This window comes from Eleutherodactylus coqui, chromosome 7 (genome assembly GCF_035609145.1).
Source record: "Eleutherodactylus coqui strain aEleCoq1 chromosome 7, aEleCoq1.hap1, whole genome shotgun sequence".
Lineage (NCBI taxonomy): Eukaryota > Metazoa > Chordata > Amphibia > Anura > Eleutherodactylidae > Eleutherodactylus > Eleutherodactylus coqui.
Window position 1 is genome coordinate 123,007,162 of NC_089843.1, and position 15,405 is coordinate 123,022,566.

Consider the following 15,405-nt stretch of genomic DNA (forward strand, 5'->3'; position numbering starts at 1 on the left):
TTTAGTCTCATCGTAAAATATCACTTGTTATCACGGTACTCACAAATCATATAATCATTGAGGACTAATAGGTAGAGATGAGCGAACGTGCTCGTTTAGAGCAGTTACTCGAGCAAGTATCTCTTTTTTTGAGTAACTGCTAAGTGGGCGAAAAGATTCGGGGGGCGCCGCAGGTGAGAGGGGGGGAAGCTCCCCGCTGTTCCCCCTGCCAACCCCCGCCCGAGTAGGCAGTTACTCGAAAAAAGCGATGCTCGTTAGAATAATTGCTCTAAACGAGCATGCTCGCTCATCTCTACTAATAGGTTATTATACCGCCATCCCTCAAGAACAAAGAAAAACCCAGCAGCAATTGTCCTGCTGTCATCTGTGGGGGCAGGGTGGTCTGCTGTTGGACTGTAGGGGGTTTGCATCAGGGGCGAATCTTATGTTCCTATATTGACCTGTTAACGCAGCCTGAGAGCTCCTTCCAGCACAAAATATGCACCTGATTTAATCTTCTGGCTTTAGACTATTATTATAACTACCATGCAAATGTAACATATGTAGAAATAAGTGTTGGGAAAGTGACCTGTGCGTTTCATTTTTCAGGAGTCAATGCAGCGCTCACGTATCACATCTTACCCGGGGTGGCACACGGGTATTTCAGAATAAACCCTGATACTGGGGAGCTGATAACAGCGGCATCATTTGACAGAGAGAAGCAGGAGCAGTTTATTATTAAGGGTAAGTCCTACACTGAGCAGAAGTATATCTTGTAGCGGGTCACGTGGGCACATGGAAGCATTTAGACAGCTGTATACTGGAGGACTCCAAGTGACCCTCCACTCTCCATACAGGGCACAACTAATGATCGTACCCTGCAGTGCAATTTACCGCCCACAAACACTGAATAGCAGATAGTTACAGATGTAACATATTGGAAAATCATTTCAGCAGAAGTTTAATGCTGTTCCACAGATGTAGCAAACCTTTACTTGACTCTAATAACTTTCTGCAACAAATCATCTTATCGAGAGCCATTGAAAAGCTGTTGTTTCATTTTCTTGACACAGAAAAAGTGATTGAAAAGCTATTAAAGGGCAAATAAACTATGGCACAGAAAGTTATCCTTAACTTGTTAAGAATCAAGAAAAACTTTGCTACTTCTGTATTAGTTCATGCACAATCTTTTTAAACAAGCGCTCATCTGAAAAAAAAACACAAAAATCTCTCTAAGGGCTCAGTCACACGGGCGCATCGGCACCCGTGTTACTGCAGGAAGGAGACGGCCGTACCTCAGGGTGGACGTCTCTCTGCAGCGCCGGAGGAAAGAACATGTGACCGGCTTCATTGTACGGTTGTGTACGGGTGCCGATGCGCCCGTGTGACTGAGCCCTCAGGGATTATTCAGACGACCATATTTATGCTGGTATTTAGCTGCCTAAAAAAAAAATCGCCCATAAAACGTGACCATGTAAGCATTGGATTCCAATGAGTTCATTCAGATGAAAGATTTTTTGTCGCGTAAATTAATCGCGCCGGGAAAAATAGCACATACGCGACCGCTTTCAGTCACTGGTCTTATACACCCCATGAAAAATAGGTCTTAAATTATCTATTGACGTGATATGCAGCAGGATCCCATAGACTTCTATGGAAGTTGGAAAATAGGGAGGGGGAGGGAGTTACCCTGCGTACAACACTAGGAAAAGAAGACAGCTAGCCCTAATTAAGCATTAATAGTCATTCTGAGGATTTCTGCTGATCGCTGCACATTTCTTTTGCCTATATCCACCAGCTCCCTGTGTGAATGGCATAAAATAAGAACCGCTGGGTGGTCACAGGTGTTATATGGAGTGGGCGCAGAAGACAAGCTTGCTCCATATCTGGTGAGTATTGGCTGTTTCCAACAGCTGACACCTACTTCTAACTGCAGCTATTGGAGTAGCTCCAATTTCTGGAGTTAACTATTTAGATGCTACCGTCAAAATTGCAGCAGCATCTCAGCAGCCAACCGAAGGTGACCCCCTGCAACATAATTGCAGGATGCTAATGAGTGCACATAGCAGCCCAGAGCCTAGAGCCGGCTCCCAGGCCTGCTGTGTATTGCAGTGTATTAAGCTCTGCTTGTGGGCTTATTAGACCATGCTTCAAAATACAATATACTGTATAAGTGTCAAACTGTTGCAAATTCAAGTCTCCCATGGAAATTGTAAAATAAGTTAAATGAGATTTTTGAAGATATAAAAACATTAACATTATAAAAAACAACCCTTTTCCCATCTTTCACATAAAAATAAATCTACAAGTAAATAAATAAATAAAATAAGCATTACTATTAGCGCTACACCCATAAAATACCAAATTGTTAAAATATATAATAATTTATCCAACACAGTGAATGTCGTAGGAAAGAAAAATACATAAATGCCAGATTTGAATTTTTGGACCAACCCAACTCCTGAAGAAAAAAAAGTTAATAAGAAGTGATCAAAATTTCCTACGGACCCTAGAATGGTACCACTAAAAACTACAACTCACCCCTCAAAAAACAAGTTACATTGAAAGAAAAATAAAAGTTATGGCTCTCACAAAATAGTAACAGCAGAAAAATATAAATACTATAGTTCCTGAAAAGGGGGGAAGAAAAAATGAAAAAGTAAATTTTAGAAATTTCTGGTCTTTAACAGGTTAATACCTATATCGATGGCATATTACGAGGACATGGTATTGATGTCTGTTCAGTGGAAGTCTAATTACTGTGATCCCCGCTGATTGTATGCTATACTACTGCCATCATCCAAAGGAATAAGGGTGATAGTACAGGATGTCAGTTATAGTCTGAAGTCTGGCTGTGTTGCAGCAGATCAGAAGTGTATAATAAATTAACTGTTGTTGGGCAAACAAAGATGGCCGCTTCATTTCTCTGACTACCTATGTTTTATACTAATGATACATACAAATCTGCATCAGGTAGTCAGAGAAGTGTTGCGGACATTTCTTCTTGTCCAATTTAGGTCTTTAAACATAAAATACCTTTGCGTTGCAATTTTTTATTGACTTCTTTAACTCTACACACACCTTCAAAATTAAGCTGACTATGCATTTACTGTACTTTCTTCATGACTAGTACTGGTGACAGATGGCGGATCCCCATCCTTCTCCAGCTCGGCGACCATTGTGTGTACAGTGCTGGACGAGAACGATAATGCTCCTGAGCTCTTACTTCCTGAGGCTGAGATCCATGTCCCAGAAAACCAAGATCTGGGAGTAATTCACAAAGTGTTGGCCGTAGACAAGGATGCTGGCAACAATGGCAGAGTACAGTTCCAAATAATTGGTAATTAATGACGCTTGCTAAACTGTCTGAACAGATGTTTAAATCAGCATTGCTTTCAGGACTTTTCTCGTGCTGAGCTGCTTATTATAGAGTATGTTAGACATCTCAGGAACTTTCTGTGGTCGGAATTTCTTCTTTTTGCTATTTTTCTTCACAAAATTTAGTTTCTTGTTTATGTATATTTATGACTTTGCGTGTTTTTGTCTTTTTATGAAGCAATTATACTTGGTCTATGATAATGACAATGAATAGATCCAAAGTATATAATGTTAGTCATAATCGTTTGTTAGGAAAGCTGAAGTTTATTTTTTAGACTTGGAAGTTGAGTCATCATCTTCCGAAATTGTTTTGACAGCACAACGATGCAAAGTTTGACCCATGCAATCCTTAGGAAGCAGTCAGCTGTCCCTATGAAGCATACTCATGTAGTCTGAGGGATTTATTCATGGAGTAAGGAACATGTAATATTAATGCAGCATCCCATAGAGGGACCCCGGACACATGACATGCTAAGGAGCTGGGAGGGCACGATGCTAGCTTGTCATGGCGGCACTTACCACACTCCCTCCCGGAGGGACACACGCAGCCAAGGCCAGGGCAGTGCTGGGTCTCTCCTGGACACCCCCAGCATGGGGATGCACAATAAACTAAGGGGGCTGTGATTGTCACGCGTGACGCCACTGTTCCGGTACCCCCGGTATGGAGAGTAGCTAATAAAATAGAAGAGTTGTCACACACTTGTCTGTGTGAACGGGTTCCTTATACCGTCTTCCTATTTTATGATATCCAGGTAGACAACAGATAAGCCACCTATGAATTGTATTTTTTGAAGAGGGAAAAAAATCTTCCGCATCCTATAAAGTTAATTCTAATATGATAGCAGTTAATGTAAAGATGGCATGCCTTAAGGCCCATTTACATGGAGCGATGATCGCTGAAAAATCGCTAAAAAGAGATTGTTTGAGCGATAATCGTTGCGTCTAAATGTGTGGCCATTGTGCACTTTTCGTGCATTGCTAGCTGATCGTTAAATTCAGTCCAATGAAAATCGTTGTTCAGGAGTTCTCCACGGGTAGTGCTGATAACATTGTTTCCCATTGGAGAACAAAAGAACTGAAAGCAGATAAGAGTCCTCAGGCTATTAACTGCTTTCAGCTAAGGCTCCATTTGCACATTTAATTGCTCTTAAGTAGCTGAGTAGCTACTTAATAGTTTATGCAAAATGATCACTCAAAGCTGTCACTCAGGCCTTAGTCACACGGGCGTTTTTTCACGCGATTTGCGCATCGCATGACGGATGCGCATGCGCAAATCGCGTGACCGGCGCCGAAAAATCGGCCCAAAAATCGCCCGAAAATCTGCTCCTAGCCGCGTTTCATTAGAAACGGGCCGGAGCTGTCCAGCTCATTGCATTCAATGGAGCCGGCAATACAGCGGCTCCATTGAATGCAAGCGCTGCGGGCGTGCGCGGGGTTAATTGTCGGGAAGGGGTTAAATATATAACCCCTTACCTGCAATGCATCCTTAAATGTGAAAAAATAAAAAAAAAGGATGTACTCACCTGCTCCCGGCAGCTGGAGATCCCGGCGGTCGGCCTGCAGTGGGTGTGAAGGAGGTGTGACTCAGGCTTGCCCCTGATTGGCTCAGCGCTGAGCCAATCAGAAGCAAGTCTCAGTCACACCCATTCATGAATTCATGAATGGGTGTGACTGAGCTCAGCCTCTGATTGGCTCAGGCTGAGCCAATCAGGGGCAAGCCTGAGTCACACCTCCTTCACACCCACTGCAGGCCGACCGCCGGGATCTCCAGCTGCCGGGAGCAGGTGAGAACATCCTTTTTTTTTATTTTTTCACATTTAAGGATGCATTGCAGGTAAGGGGTTATATATTTAACCCCTTCCCGACAATTAACCCCGCGCACGCCGGCAGCCCATTGCTTTCAATGGAGCGGCTGTATTGCCGCTCCATTGAATTCAATGGGCAAACATCGTTCTTCTCTGCCACAGCTGTTCCAGCTGTGGCAGAGAAGAATGATTTGTCTTCTATATGTTCTCAATGGGGTCGGCGCTGCTGCCGCCGGCCCCGTTGAGCGCATATAGAGAAGAGAACAGGAATCGCAGATCGCAGATAGGTGCGATCTGCGATTTCTGTTCTCTAATTTATCGGACGAGCGCATAAAAAGCGCTCATGTGTCCGATACCATTGCAAAGCAATGGTTTTAAAAAGTCGCCGGACGCATGCGCATGCGCAAATCGCGGCAATAAACGCCCGTGTGACTAAGCCCTCAAACTATCGTTTAAGAGATCTTTGAGCAATCATTGCTCCATGTACATGGGCCTTTAGGGTTCTTTTATATCAGCTCAATTCTCTTACAATCGCTTTTCTCCGTAGCACGGGGAGACATGGGAGATGTACAGCCGATCAGTGAACATTTTTATGGTTGTTGAATATCACTGGTGAGCTGATGAATAAATCTGACTTCACTTCACCATTAACTCTTTTGTATGGGTCCATATACACAACTATATAGGCAAAGTATGAAAAAACACAGTCATCCTCCATAGCCATGGACCAGGGGATCGAAATACAGAAGTACATTTTTAAGAGGATTTACAGTGTCTCAGAAATTTAGGTCATTTTGAATGCCCAGTTAAATGAGCCCGAGTCGTCCAAACCATAGAACCCCTTTAAGTGAACAGTCACTCTAAGCAGTGGTTTGCATGATTAAACGTTGACCTCATTAGAAGATGATGAACACTAGATGTTGCTTTTGAAGCTTTATTATTTTTGGTGCTTCTAGCAGCAAGCTGCTCCGAAATGTTGGTTAAATAGCCACATGAAGATACATATATATTTTATAAGGTGTGTCCAACTCAAAAAAGCCTTCACATCTGGAAAAGTCATTTCTCTGTAATGGATAAGGCATTCTGTATTTACTGTCGGTGCCACCCACTGATTTAAATGAAATACAGGTTTTAATTCGGACAGAAGGCAGTCACATGCCAGAGACGCTTAAACACTCGCTGTACAAGCAGAAATGCTTCATGTTATTGGACTTAACATATTTTTATGGTGTTACCATGATATATATTTCCACTGCTCTTAGTGTCAGTTTTTGTTTTATGTCTCTTTCCTTTTCAAGGTGGAAACACGGGTGGATATTTTGCCATCAATAACACATCAGGCGAGCTTTGGACCACCCGCAGCCTAGATAGAGAGGATGTCAGCAGTTTCACCATCATCGTGGAATGCCATGACCTGGGCAGCCCCAAGAAAAGTGCCACAGCCAAACTGCATATTAAAGTCTTGGACGAAAATGATAATCCACCTACATTTCCTAAGAGCCAGTACCGCACATCTGTTAGAGAGGATCTAGCAATTGGATCAATGGTTCTCAGCCTTTCTGCATTTGATGTAGACGAAGGCTTAAATGGTGAAGTAACATACTCCTTGATTGATGATACCCAAGGCGCTTTCATGATAAACTATACAACTGGCAACATTGTAACTGCAAAGGCTTTGGACCGCGAAGTGAAACATCAATATGTGTTCCGGGTGGCGGCTAGCGATAGTAGCATTTATGGTCCACTAAGTTCTATTGTTAAAGTTTTAGTTCATATTGAAGATATCAATGATAATATCCCTTTATTCTCGGAGGATCTTGTACAAGTTCTCGTTTCCCATCAGTCCTTAGGGAATACAACTATTGCTACTGTACATGCAAGTGACCCAGATCAAGGCTTAAATGGAACAGTGGTGTATAGTCTAGTGGAATCTGATCCACTTTTCTTTATCACCCAAGATACAGGGGAGATCAAACTTCAGAAACTAATCTCTCATAACTTCAGGAGCACAGTTCTTAAAGTGAAGGCCTCAGATCTTGGTATCCCAGTGAGAACATCAACAGGTCTTGTAAGAATTGACCTTGAAGGAGAGGAGAAGGATATCTATTTTGTGCAGAATGTTTACAAAGCCAACATATTGGAGAATAGCAAAGCAGGTCAGTTTAAATATCATTATCATTTCATTATAGCCAGGAACCTAAATGTCATGAGGGTCGTTTGGGGTATTTGCATACTTTTTGGTCACTATGGGTTTTAATATGGCATAAACAACAACAATCATTCTTATAGCTGTTATATAATCCTGTTGCATATGAATATTGTAAATAATCCTACTGTAGCCATGGGTTTAACCACATACAGTAGGTTGCAGAGGTTACAGTCATACCAATGGCATGGAGCCGAAAGGGGCCGAAATGGTCACTCTGGCCCATACAAAGAAAGTAGTACTATGGTAGCTATGGGAGCCCTGTTGCAGAATATTCCTATGGCCAGTCAGGACTATTTTTATGAATTACCATGCCTTTATGTGGGTACTTGTTTATTCGAATTCAGCACTGTTTACCCTGTCTCATTGGATTTTATACTATTTTTGAAAACTTTCCATATGTGCATTTTACGAAGAAGAAAGATACTTCACAGCTCTGCTTTGCAAATTAATCCATTTTTCTTCTTTCTGATAACCAGGCACAGCTGTGGTGACTGTGGAAGCCAAATACTTTAAGCCATCTGAACAATCCATATCCTATAGAATTATCAACGGAGACAAAGATACATTTATGCTCAATTCTAAAACAGGTAACTCCTATATAATGAGTACAGTGTGTATAAAGTATATAGCTTATGAGGAGCAATGATTCAGTAACATGAAATCCTGCATCCCTGTTCCTTACATTTATTGTAAAGTGAATATGTCAGCAGACAAATGTCTTTAAACCTCTTCTGACATGTCCGTTTTCATAAATAATTGTATTTCCCATGAAATACCATTTTCAGAGCATTCCTGGGAATTCTATGTTGTGCCGTTCCTCTGTTATTCCTCTGAGAAATTCATGAATAAAGTGACATCTGTGTGTTACTAGTTGGAGATGTGTCCCTACAAACTGGGATACTATCCAATCAGTTTGCAGAGAAGGGAGATGGAACTATACCTCTGCAGCGCCACCTATTGGAAGGCAGAGACACATCCTTCTGAGAAAAGGAATAGTAGCATCCAGTCACCAATTTATTCATAAATATTCAGGAGGAATAACAGAGGATCAAAACAACACAGAGTTACGGAATTAGAAAAGATGCATCAGAATGATCATTTCATGGGAAATAAAAGTATTTGCTTGAGAGGTGGGGAGGGTTGAAAAGAGTGAACTGTCTGTTTATCAGCCATGTGATTCCCCTTTCATCTATTCTTGTTTTGCCATTATTTTGTAGCCAAATATACTGTATATAGCTCAACTGTTATCATTTTAGTTTATATTGAAGAAAAAATGTGCTTACTATACACTGTATATAGCACATTTAGAGTGACAAAGCAAGTCAGTGAGAATTCTCCCTTTTTCAGTTTTCATAGTTCGAACCAAACTAGAACTTCAGCAATACCTCTTAAATAGGTGTGTAACACTGCTAAGAGCTATAAAAGCCTTGTGTGACACTCTTATGTCACCTAGGAGTGTATCTAAGTACTTTTGAGCTGCTTTTAAGGCAAAGTTAGTAAAGAAAAATAGGGAAAAAAGGAAGGAAAAAGATTTTTTTTTACTTTTTCCTTTTTAAAAGAAAGAAAAAGAAGGAAAAAATAGGAAAGGAAGGGAAAAAAAGGAAAAAAAACAAGCGAAATGATTATTTGTCTTTCTTCTTTTTCCTTTTTAAAGGAAGAGTAAAGAATTATGTTAGCAGGTTCGGCTGTTTCGGTTCGCTCAACACTAATTGTTAATATTTAGTATATTGGATATATTATACTTTCTCTAACACTAAATTATTTTGGAAAATACATAAGAAAATAATTCTGGGGGTAATTAACAGGACCTGAAAGATGTTTACAGATCAATTTAGTTTAATAAAAGATCAAGCAGAATAAGTAAATAAGTTATAAAAGAAGCACATTTGTATTTACAATATCATTTATCTTTCACGCATGAGCATCTGAACAGAAGAAGGGTACAACATACAATATTATGGGAGAGAATATATGGAGACTACTGTCCGTAATTAATATTAGCCATAAGAGTTAACTTTATCACTATTAACCCTTTGCAATCCAATTTTGGATTCAGGGTTTCCTAGGGAACTTTCTCTTTCTGCCATTATACAATGGCGCCATATGCAATATGGGATATGCTGGAGAGGCCCCCAACAACAGAGCAGCCAGTAATACAGTAAGAATACCCTGTGGGACGTCTTCCGACGGAGCTGTACAGCCTTCAATCAGAATGTCTTTAGACGTCAGACAGTGGATTGAAAAGAGTTAATATATGTACTATTTTCCTCAATAATCTGAACAATTAGTTATAGCTATAGTTCCATGTTCTTTTTTTCCCAATCACTCAGTTTGTGAAGAACAGTCTTTGCATGCACTGCTATTCTAATAAAATCATGAAAATGTTATTTATACAAATTCTCGCATTATTATAATTGGTGAAGGTTGGCATGATATTGAAGGCATCAGGACTTAGCCCCCTTCTGCATATGTCCTGTCTGCCTGGGATGATCTCACCCCACTGTAACACAAAGATGCTTCTGGCATCTGTGTCTGGTAGTATCAGTTATGACACCAGGCATCTCTTTGATCTAGACAGAAAAATGTTAGACGCAGCAATTTTCTGCCCCGCTAAGGCTGCTGCATAGGTGAACAGAGTGTATTACTGTGATATTAGTTGTGTTCAGATCAGGCTTAACAGACAATTGGCCAGACACAACTGATCTGTCATATGCTGTAATCTTCTGTACAATTAAGAAAATGGGCTTTGTCATGGGTGACTGTAGCAGTCTGTTATGACACAAAATTATCAGACTAAATCCCAATGAATTCATTCGGATCAGTATTAGTGTTCAATTTCATGTTTTTGGTTACAAAAATCCTATTGAAAGAAACAATAAAAAGACAAAAAAAATCAATAGGATAGAAGAGAGGCTTGGCTGCTAGTTGTCTTATGTCAAGCATTTAGCAATCAGAATCTGACGTTTAATAGCCTAGCACCACTTATGTGGATGTAGATGATGTGAGACATGAAGTTTATTGTAGATGCTATGGGGATGATGAGTGACTGTGAGGTATGGCTTGTAGTTACATTATGTATACACATGGGGCAGAGTTATTTTGATAACATATCACACCACATCAGGCTAAAGGCCTATTTACTCGTAACGATTATTGCTCAAAATTCGTTCTAACGACCGATAATTGTTACATGTAAACTCAGGCATCATGCAGTTTTCGATTGAATGATAATTTTAAGGTGAACTTAAAATCCATCATTTAGACACTGAAAGATAAAGTGTCTCTCAATAGACAGCATGCTGTTATCTCCATGGGAGCGGGAGATTACATTGTAATCTGACAGCAGCCGCGAATAGAACAATGCAGCTGGGCATGTGATTAACAGCGCCTGGAGGCAAATGAAGATGATAAAGTGTTAATGGCCAATAAATCGCAAAACTTTTCAATCTTTCAGTCACTTGAGAAATTATCTTTGAGTGTAAATGGGCCTTAAGATGTCTATATATATGTTAGATCATGTAGTAACTTATAGAATCATAGAATGGTAGAGTTGGAAGGGACCTCCAGGGTCATCGGGTCCAACCTCCTGCTCAGTGCAGGATTCACTAAATGATCCAAGACAGATATTTGTCCAGCTTTTGTTTGAACACTTCCATTGAAGGAGAACTCACCACCTCCCATGGAAACCTGTTTCACTCATTGATCACCCTCACTGTCAGAAAGTTTTTTCTAATATCTAATCTGTGTCTCTTCCCTTTCAATTGCATCCCATTGCCTGTAGTCTTTTCTTGTGCAAATGATAATAGGGCTCATCCCTCTGCACTGTGACAGCCCTTCAGATATTTGTAGACGGCTAATAAGTCTCCTCTCAGCCTTCTTTTTTGCAAGCTAAACATCCCAGATCCTTTAACCGTTCTTCATAGAACATGATTTGCAGACCGCTCCTCATCTTGGTAACTCTTCTCTGAACTTGCTCCAGTTTGCCTATGTCTTTTTCAAAGGGGGTGCCCAGAACTGGACACAGTATTCCAGATGAGGTCTGACTGAGGAAGAATAGAGGTGGATAATGACCTCACGTGATCTAGCCTCTATGCTTCTCTTAATACATCCCAGAATTGTGTTTCCCTTTTTGGCTGCTGCATCACATTGTTGGCTCATGTCAATAATAAAGATGTTACATTTTGTCAGGTACCTAATGTTAGGAACTATTCTCAACTAAAAGCAATTCGATAAATACAAAGCCTGATGAAGCATGCCACTACTTTTTGGGGAGGATTTGTATGAATTTAGAGAAAAAAGTATAAAAAATTTGAAGGCATACATGGGTACAGTAAAGCTCCATACACTGGTATGAGCTCTGTATTATGTTTCTGTACAATGTAATTTATATACTATATGCCTGATAATTTTCTGCCTTGTTTCTCTTCTGACCCTATTATGATGTGCTATTGTTTGAATAAGCTGCAATGCTTTCATCTTCCAGGAGAGCTCATAGTACAGAACCCATCGCTACTTGATTATGAAGCCAGAAATAGGATAAATGTAATCATCTCTGCTGAAACGAGCCGATCTGCAACATACTGCAAAGTATCTGTGGTTGTCCAAGATCAGAATGATAACCCACCAGTGTTCGCCCGGGATCATCCCATTACATGGGTCCTGGAAGGTCAGGCCTACAACATGGTTGTTCTCCAGGTACGGTAACTCGATAACAGATGTTGATTAGAACGAGTTATGGGGGATTTGTATGAATGAGAACAATCATATTTATATAACCGTTTATAGATTTAGAACCTTTTATTCTTACATTGACTTATTTTTCCATTGTCAGTAATAATTTTGGAATTGACTGATTTACAGCATTCACATTGTAGGAATTGGTAGAAGATTATAAATATTGTGGGCTGGAAACCGCACCAAAGATTTATTCAGATTTTACTGCCAGTTGATATTTTCTCTCAGAAGCTGTTCTGGACCCGACTACTGGATAGTATATCTTTCAACTAATTTCCTCCACTGTCTGGAAGTGAATTATTGCAGTATACTAAAAAGGAACTTGTTTTATTCTACCTACTTGAATCTGTGATCTGGCCGCTCCTTGTATCATAGACTTTTACTGCAAGGCTTGGTTGTTTGAGTGATTGTTGTTGCAGCCTATATGGCTGTGTATGTCTGTTCATATACAGAATATACATTGGATAGTGAAGATCCAGGCTGAAGCCACATCAGTCAAATGCATAAATAGGAATTACATAATATAACATTGTTCTTTGAATTGATACATTTATCCACAAGAGCATTTTATCAACAGCAGCTCCGAATTTGCTATATCCTGCATTCGTAGGGTATAATATTTAGAAGGGCTCTGAAGGATAAATTAATTATATGGCATAACGCTGAAATACTTTATTATTGCATATAATGAACGTTAAAGAGGCTTTATGACATTAAAGAAAAGGGTCTGCTTTTTTCACGAAACAGCGCCACTGTTGTACATAAGGTAAGTCCGGTATTGCAGTTCTGAATCACTTACTTAAATAAGTCTGAGCTCCAATACTAGACTGCCCCACGGACAACAGTGAAAAAGGCAGACTCATTTTTACAATGTCTTACAATTCCTGCAGTATCTAGAATAATGAATTTTCTATGTATGTTAGCTATTATACTTTATTCATGCACTACCATTACATTACTTCCAGGACTGTTATGTCCAACCTGGATGTAATTGGTCATGACGAATACTTATATACTTAGCATATAAATACAGATGACACAAATATATAATAAGGAAATGGCAAAAGGGAAAAATGGAATCTAACCCTAAACCTACCAATGTAAGCAGGGCGATCATCCTGATGAGGGCAACCCTATCCCAGGAACCTCAAGCGACCCTGACTTTCCCTAGATGGTGACAGGGAATAGTAACGACGGTAAGAAGACTCACAAAAGAGACTTATCTGAACTGAGATGCAGATCCAAACCAGGAGCCCCAGACAAGAACAGAAATGCCTTCTGACAGAGTATAACCAACACCTTCTGTACAGACGGGATGTTTAAATAACCAAACAATACTGACTGACTAGCTGAGCAACCAGTTACCCCAGCCAGACAATTAACCACTTAACAGAATGGAATAGTTGACTCCCTGCTTACCAGTGCTGACAAAAATTGAGCACACAATGACATGGCGCAACATGTGGTCATTGGGGTAATGCCGCATCGCCACCCTGGACCCACGATCATGACAAGGACCAGGTACTCCAGCAGAATGGGACACATTTATTACTGGTGTTATGACAGAATTCTGGCATAAGTTGCCCTTTTATTTGGGCAAATTAATTTAGACAAATTTACTATTTATGAGCACCATAAAGAACAGATGTTATGCCTCTCACTCCACTTTTCAAAAGTGTCTAGAAAAATGGACATGGTTTGCTGCCTGGCCAAAATTTAGAGACATTTATGACATGCAACTTTTTTAAAAGTCCCAAAATTTGTTGCAATATTACTCCAGCAGCTAGGTGGTATATAAAGTCCCTCTACACCTCTAATTATATTTAAAGATGTGACATATGTATCAACACAGTGCAACATTTGATAAAATTGTCAGAACTGGAGAAGGGCAAAAAGTATTCAAATTAGTGGCTTCAAAAAATCGCCTGATGATAAATTCCCCCGATATACTTGACATATGCTTTAGTATAATTGTGTCATTGTTATTACAGCTTTGCATTGAATGCAGGTGTGAAATTATTGTCTGGCTGTGAAGAAGTAGACTTACTTCTTACTGATATATATTTGATAAAATTTGTATTGTTTTTCAGCTTAATGTATCACTAGAAATGAAGGTTTGTATCATTTGGACTGCCAGATGATAAATTAGGGAAGTTTTAAAGGGGTATTCCGGTTTTAGCAAATAAATGTAATTCATCATATAACAGAAAATTCTACAGCCTTCTAATATACTTCCCTTATCAATTCCTCATTGATTTCAAGATCTTTGCAGTCAATAGGAACCTACATTGTTTACCTTCATTTGATATAATTCAGTCCTGGTTTATGTGATGGACACTCAGATACATACAATTACTATATGTTATTAGAGCTGTGTCTTATACTGATCTTTGCACTATGAAATATTCTCTCACCTCTGTGTAGTGTATGACCTATGATAGTACTTTGTTTTTGCAGGTTTTTGCAAGCGACGCTGACAGTGGGTTAAATGGACAAATAGATTACTCTATTGTGGACGGCAATGAAAATAAAGTGTTTATGCTTGACTCAAGACGAGGTATTCTCTCTACAAATGCTATCCTGGATCGGGAGATTAAATCCTCTTACAGGTTTGTTGCTGGATGGTTGTATAGCTATTTGCTTGATAAAAATAATTAGTGTCTATGTCTCTAGAAAACATGTGGAAAACATTTGGCTGTAGGCTGTCTGCTCCTCCAATAATGTTAGGCTGACAAAAGACAAATGTCCATCCAGTTCAGCTCCTCCCCCCTCCCATGTTGATTCAGAAGGCAAAAAAAACCAACGAGGTAGAAGCCAATTTACCCTATTTTGGGGGAAAACATTCCTTCCTGACTCTATAATGGTAGTCAGAATAGTCCCTGTATCAACACTCTTCAGAGAAAAGTTCCCTCCTGACTCCAAATCCAGCTGTCGGAAGATGCCCAGATCAACAATCCTTTTTGCTATTTAATGTCTATATCCTGTAATATCATAGTGCTCTAAAAAGACATCTAGTCCCCTCTTAAACACCTCTATCAAATTTTGCCATCACCACGTCCTCAGGTAGAGAGTTCCACTGTTTCACTGCTCTTACAGTAAAGAACCCCCTCCTGTGTTGGTGATAAAACCTTCATTCCTGTAAATGTAGAGGATGCCCTCTTGTTACCTTTACAGTCCTGGGTATAAACAGATCATGGGAGAGATCCTTGTATTGTCCCCTAATGTATTTATGCAAAGTTATTTGGTCGCCCCTAAACTGTCTTTTTTCTAGGGTGATACTCCCACTTTTGATAGCCCATC

The 15,405-nt window shown here is 39.9% G+C and overlaps 1 protein-coding gene across 1 annotated transcript in view; it reads left to right on the forward strand.

The window, feature by feature from the left end:
• The window catches only part of DCHS2 (dachsous cadherin-related 2), a 267,892-nt gene that overhangs the window by 224,832 nt on the left and 27,655 nt on the right, over positions 1-15,405 (forward strand). The window contains exons 11-16 of the mRNA XM_066574814.1: positions 589-723; positions 3,110-3,319; positions 6,461-7,318; positions 7,848-7,958; positions 11,855-12,066; positions 14,563-14,714. Of these exons, the coding sequence (XP_066430911.1) occupies positions 589-723; positions 3,110-3,319; positions 6,461-7,318; positions 7,848-7,958; positions 11,855-12,066; positions 14,563-14,714 (1,678 nt within the window). The remainder of the gene's footprint in view (positions 1-588; positions 724-3,109; positions 3,320-6,460; positions 7,319-7,847; positions 7,959-11,854; positions 12,067-14,562; positions 14,715-15,405) is intronic.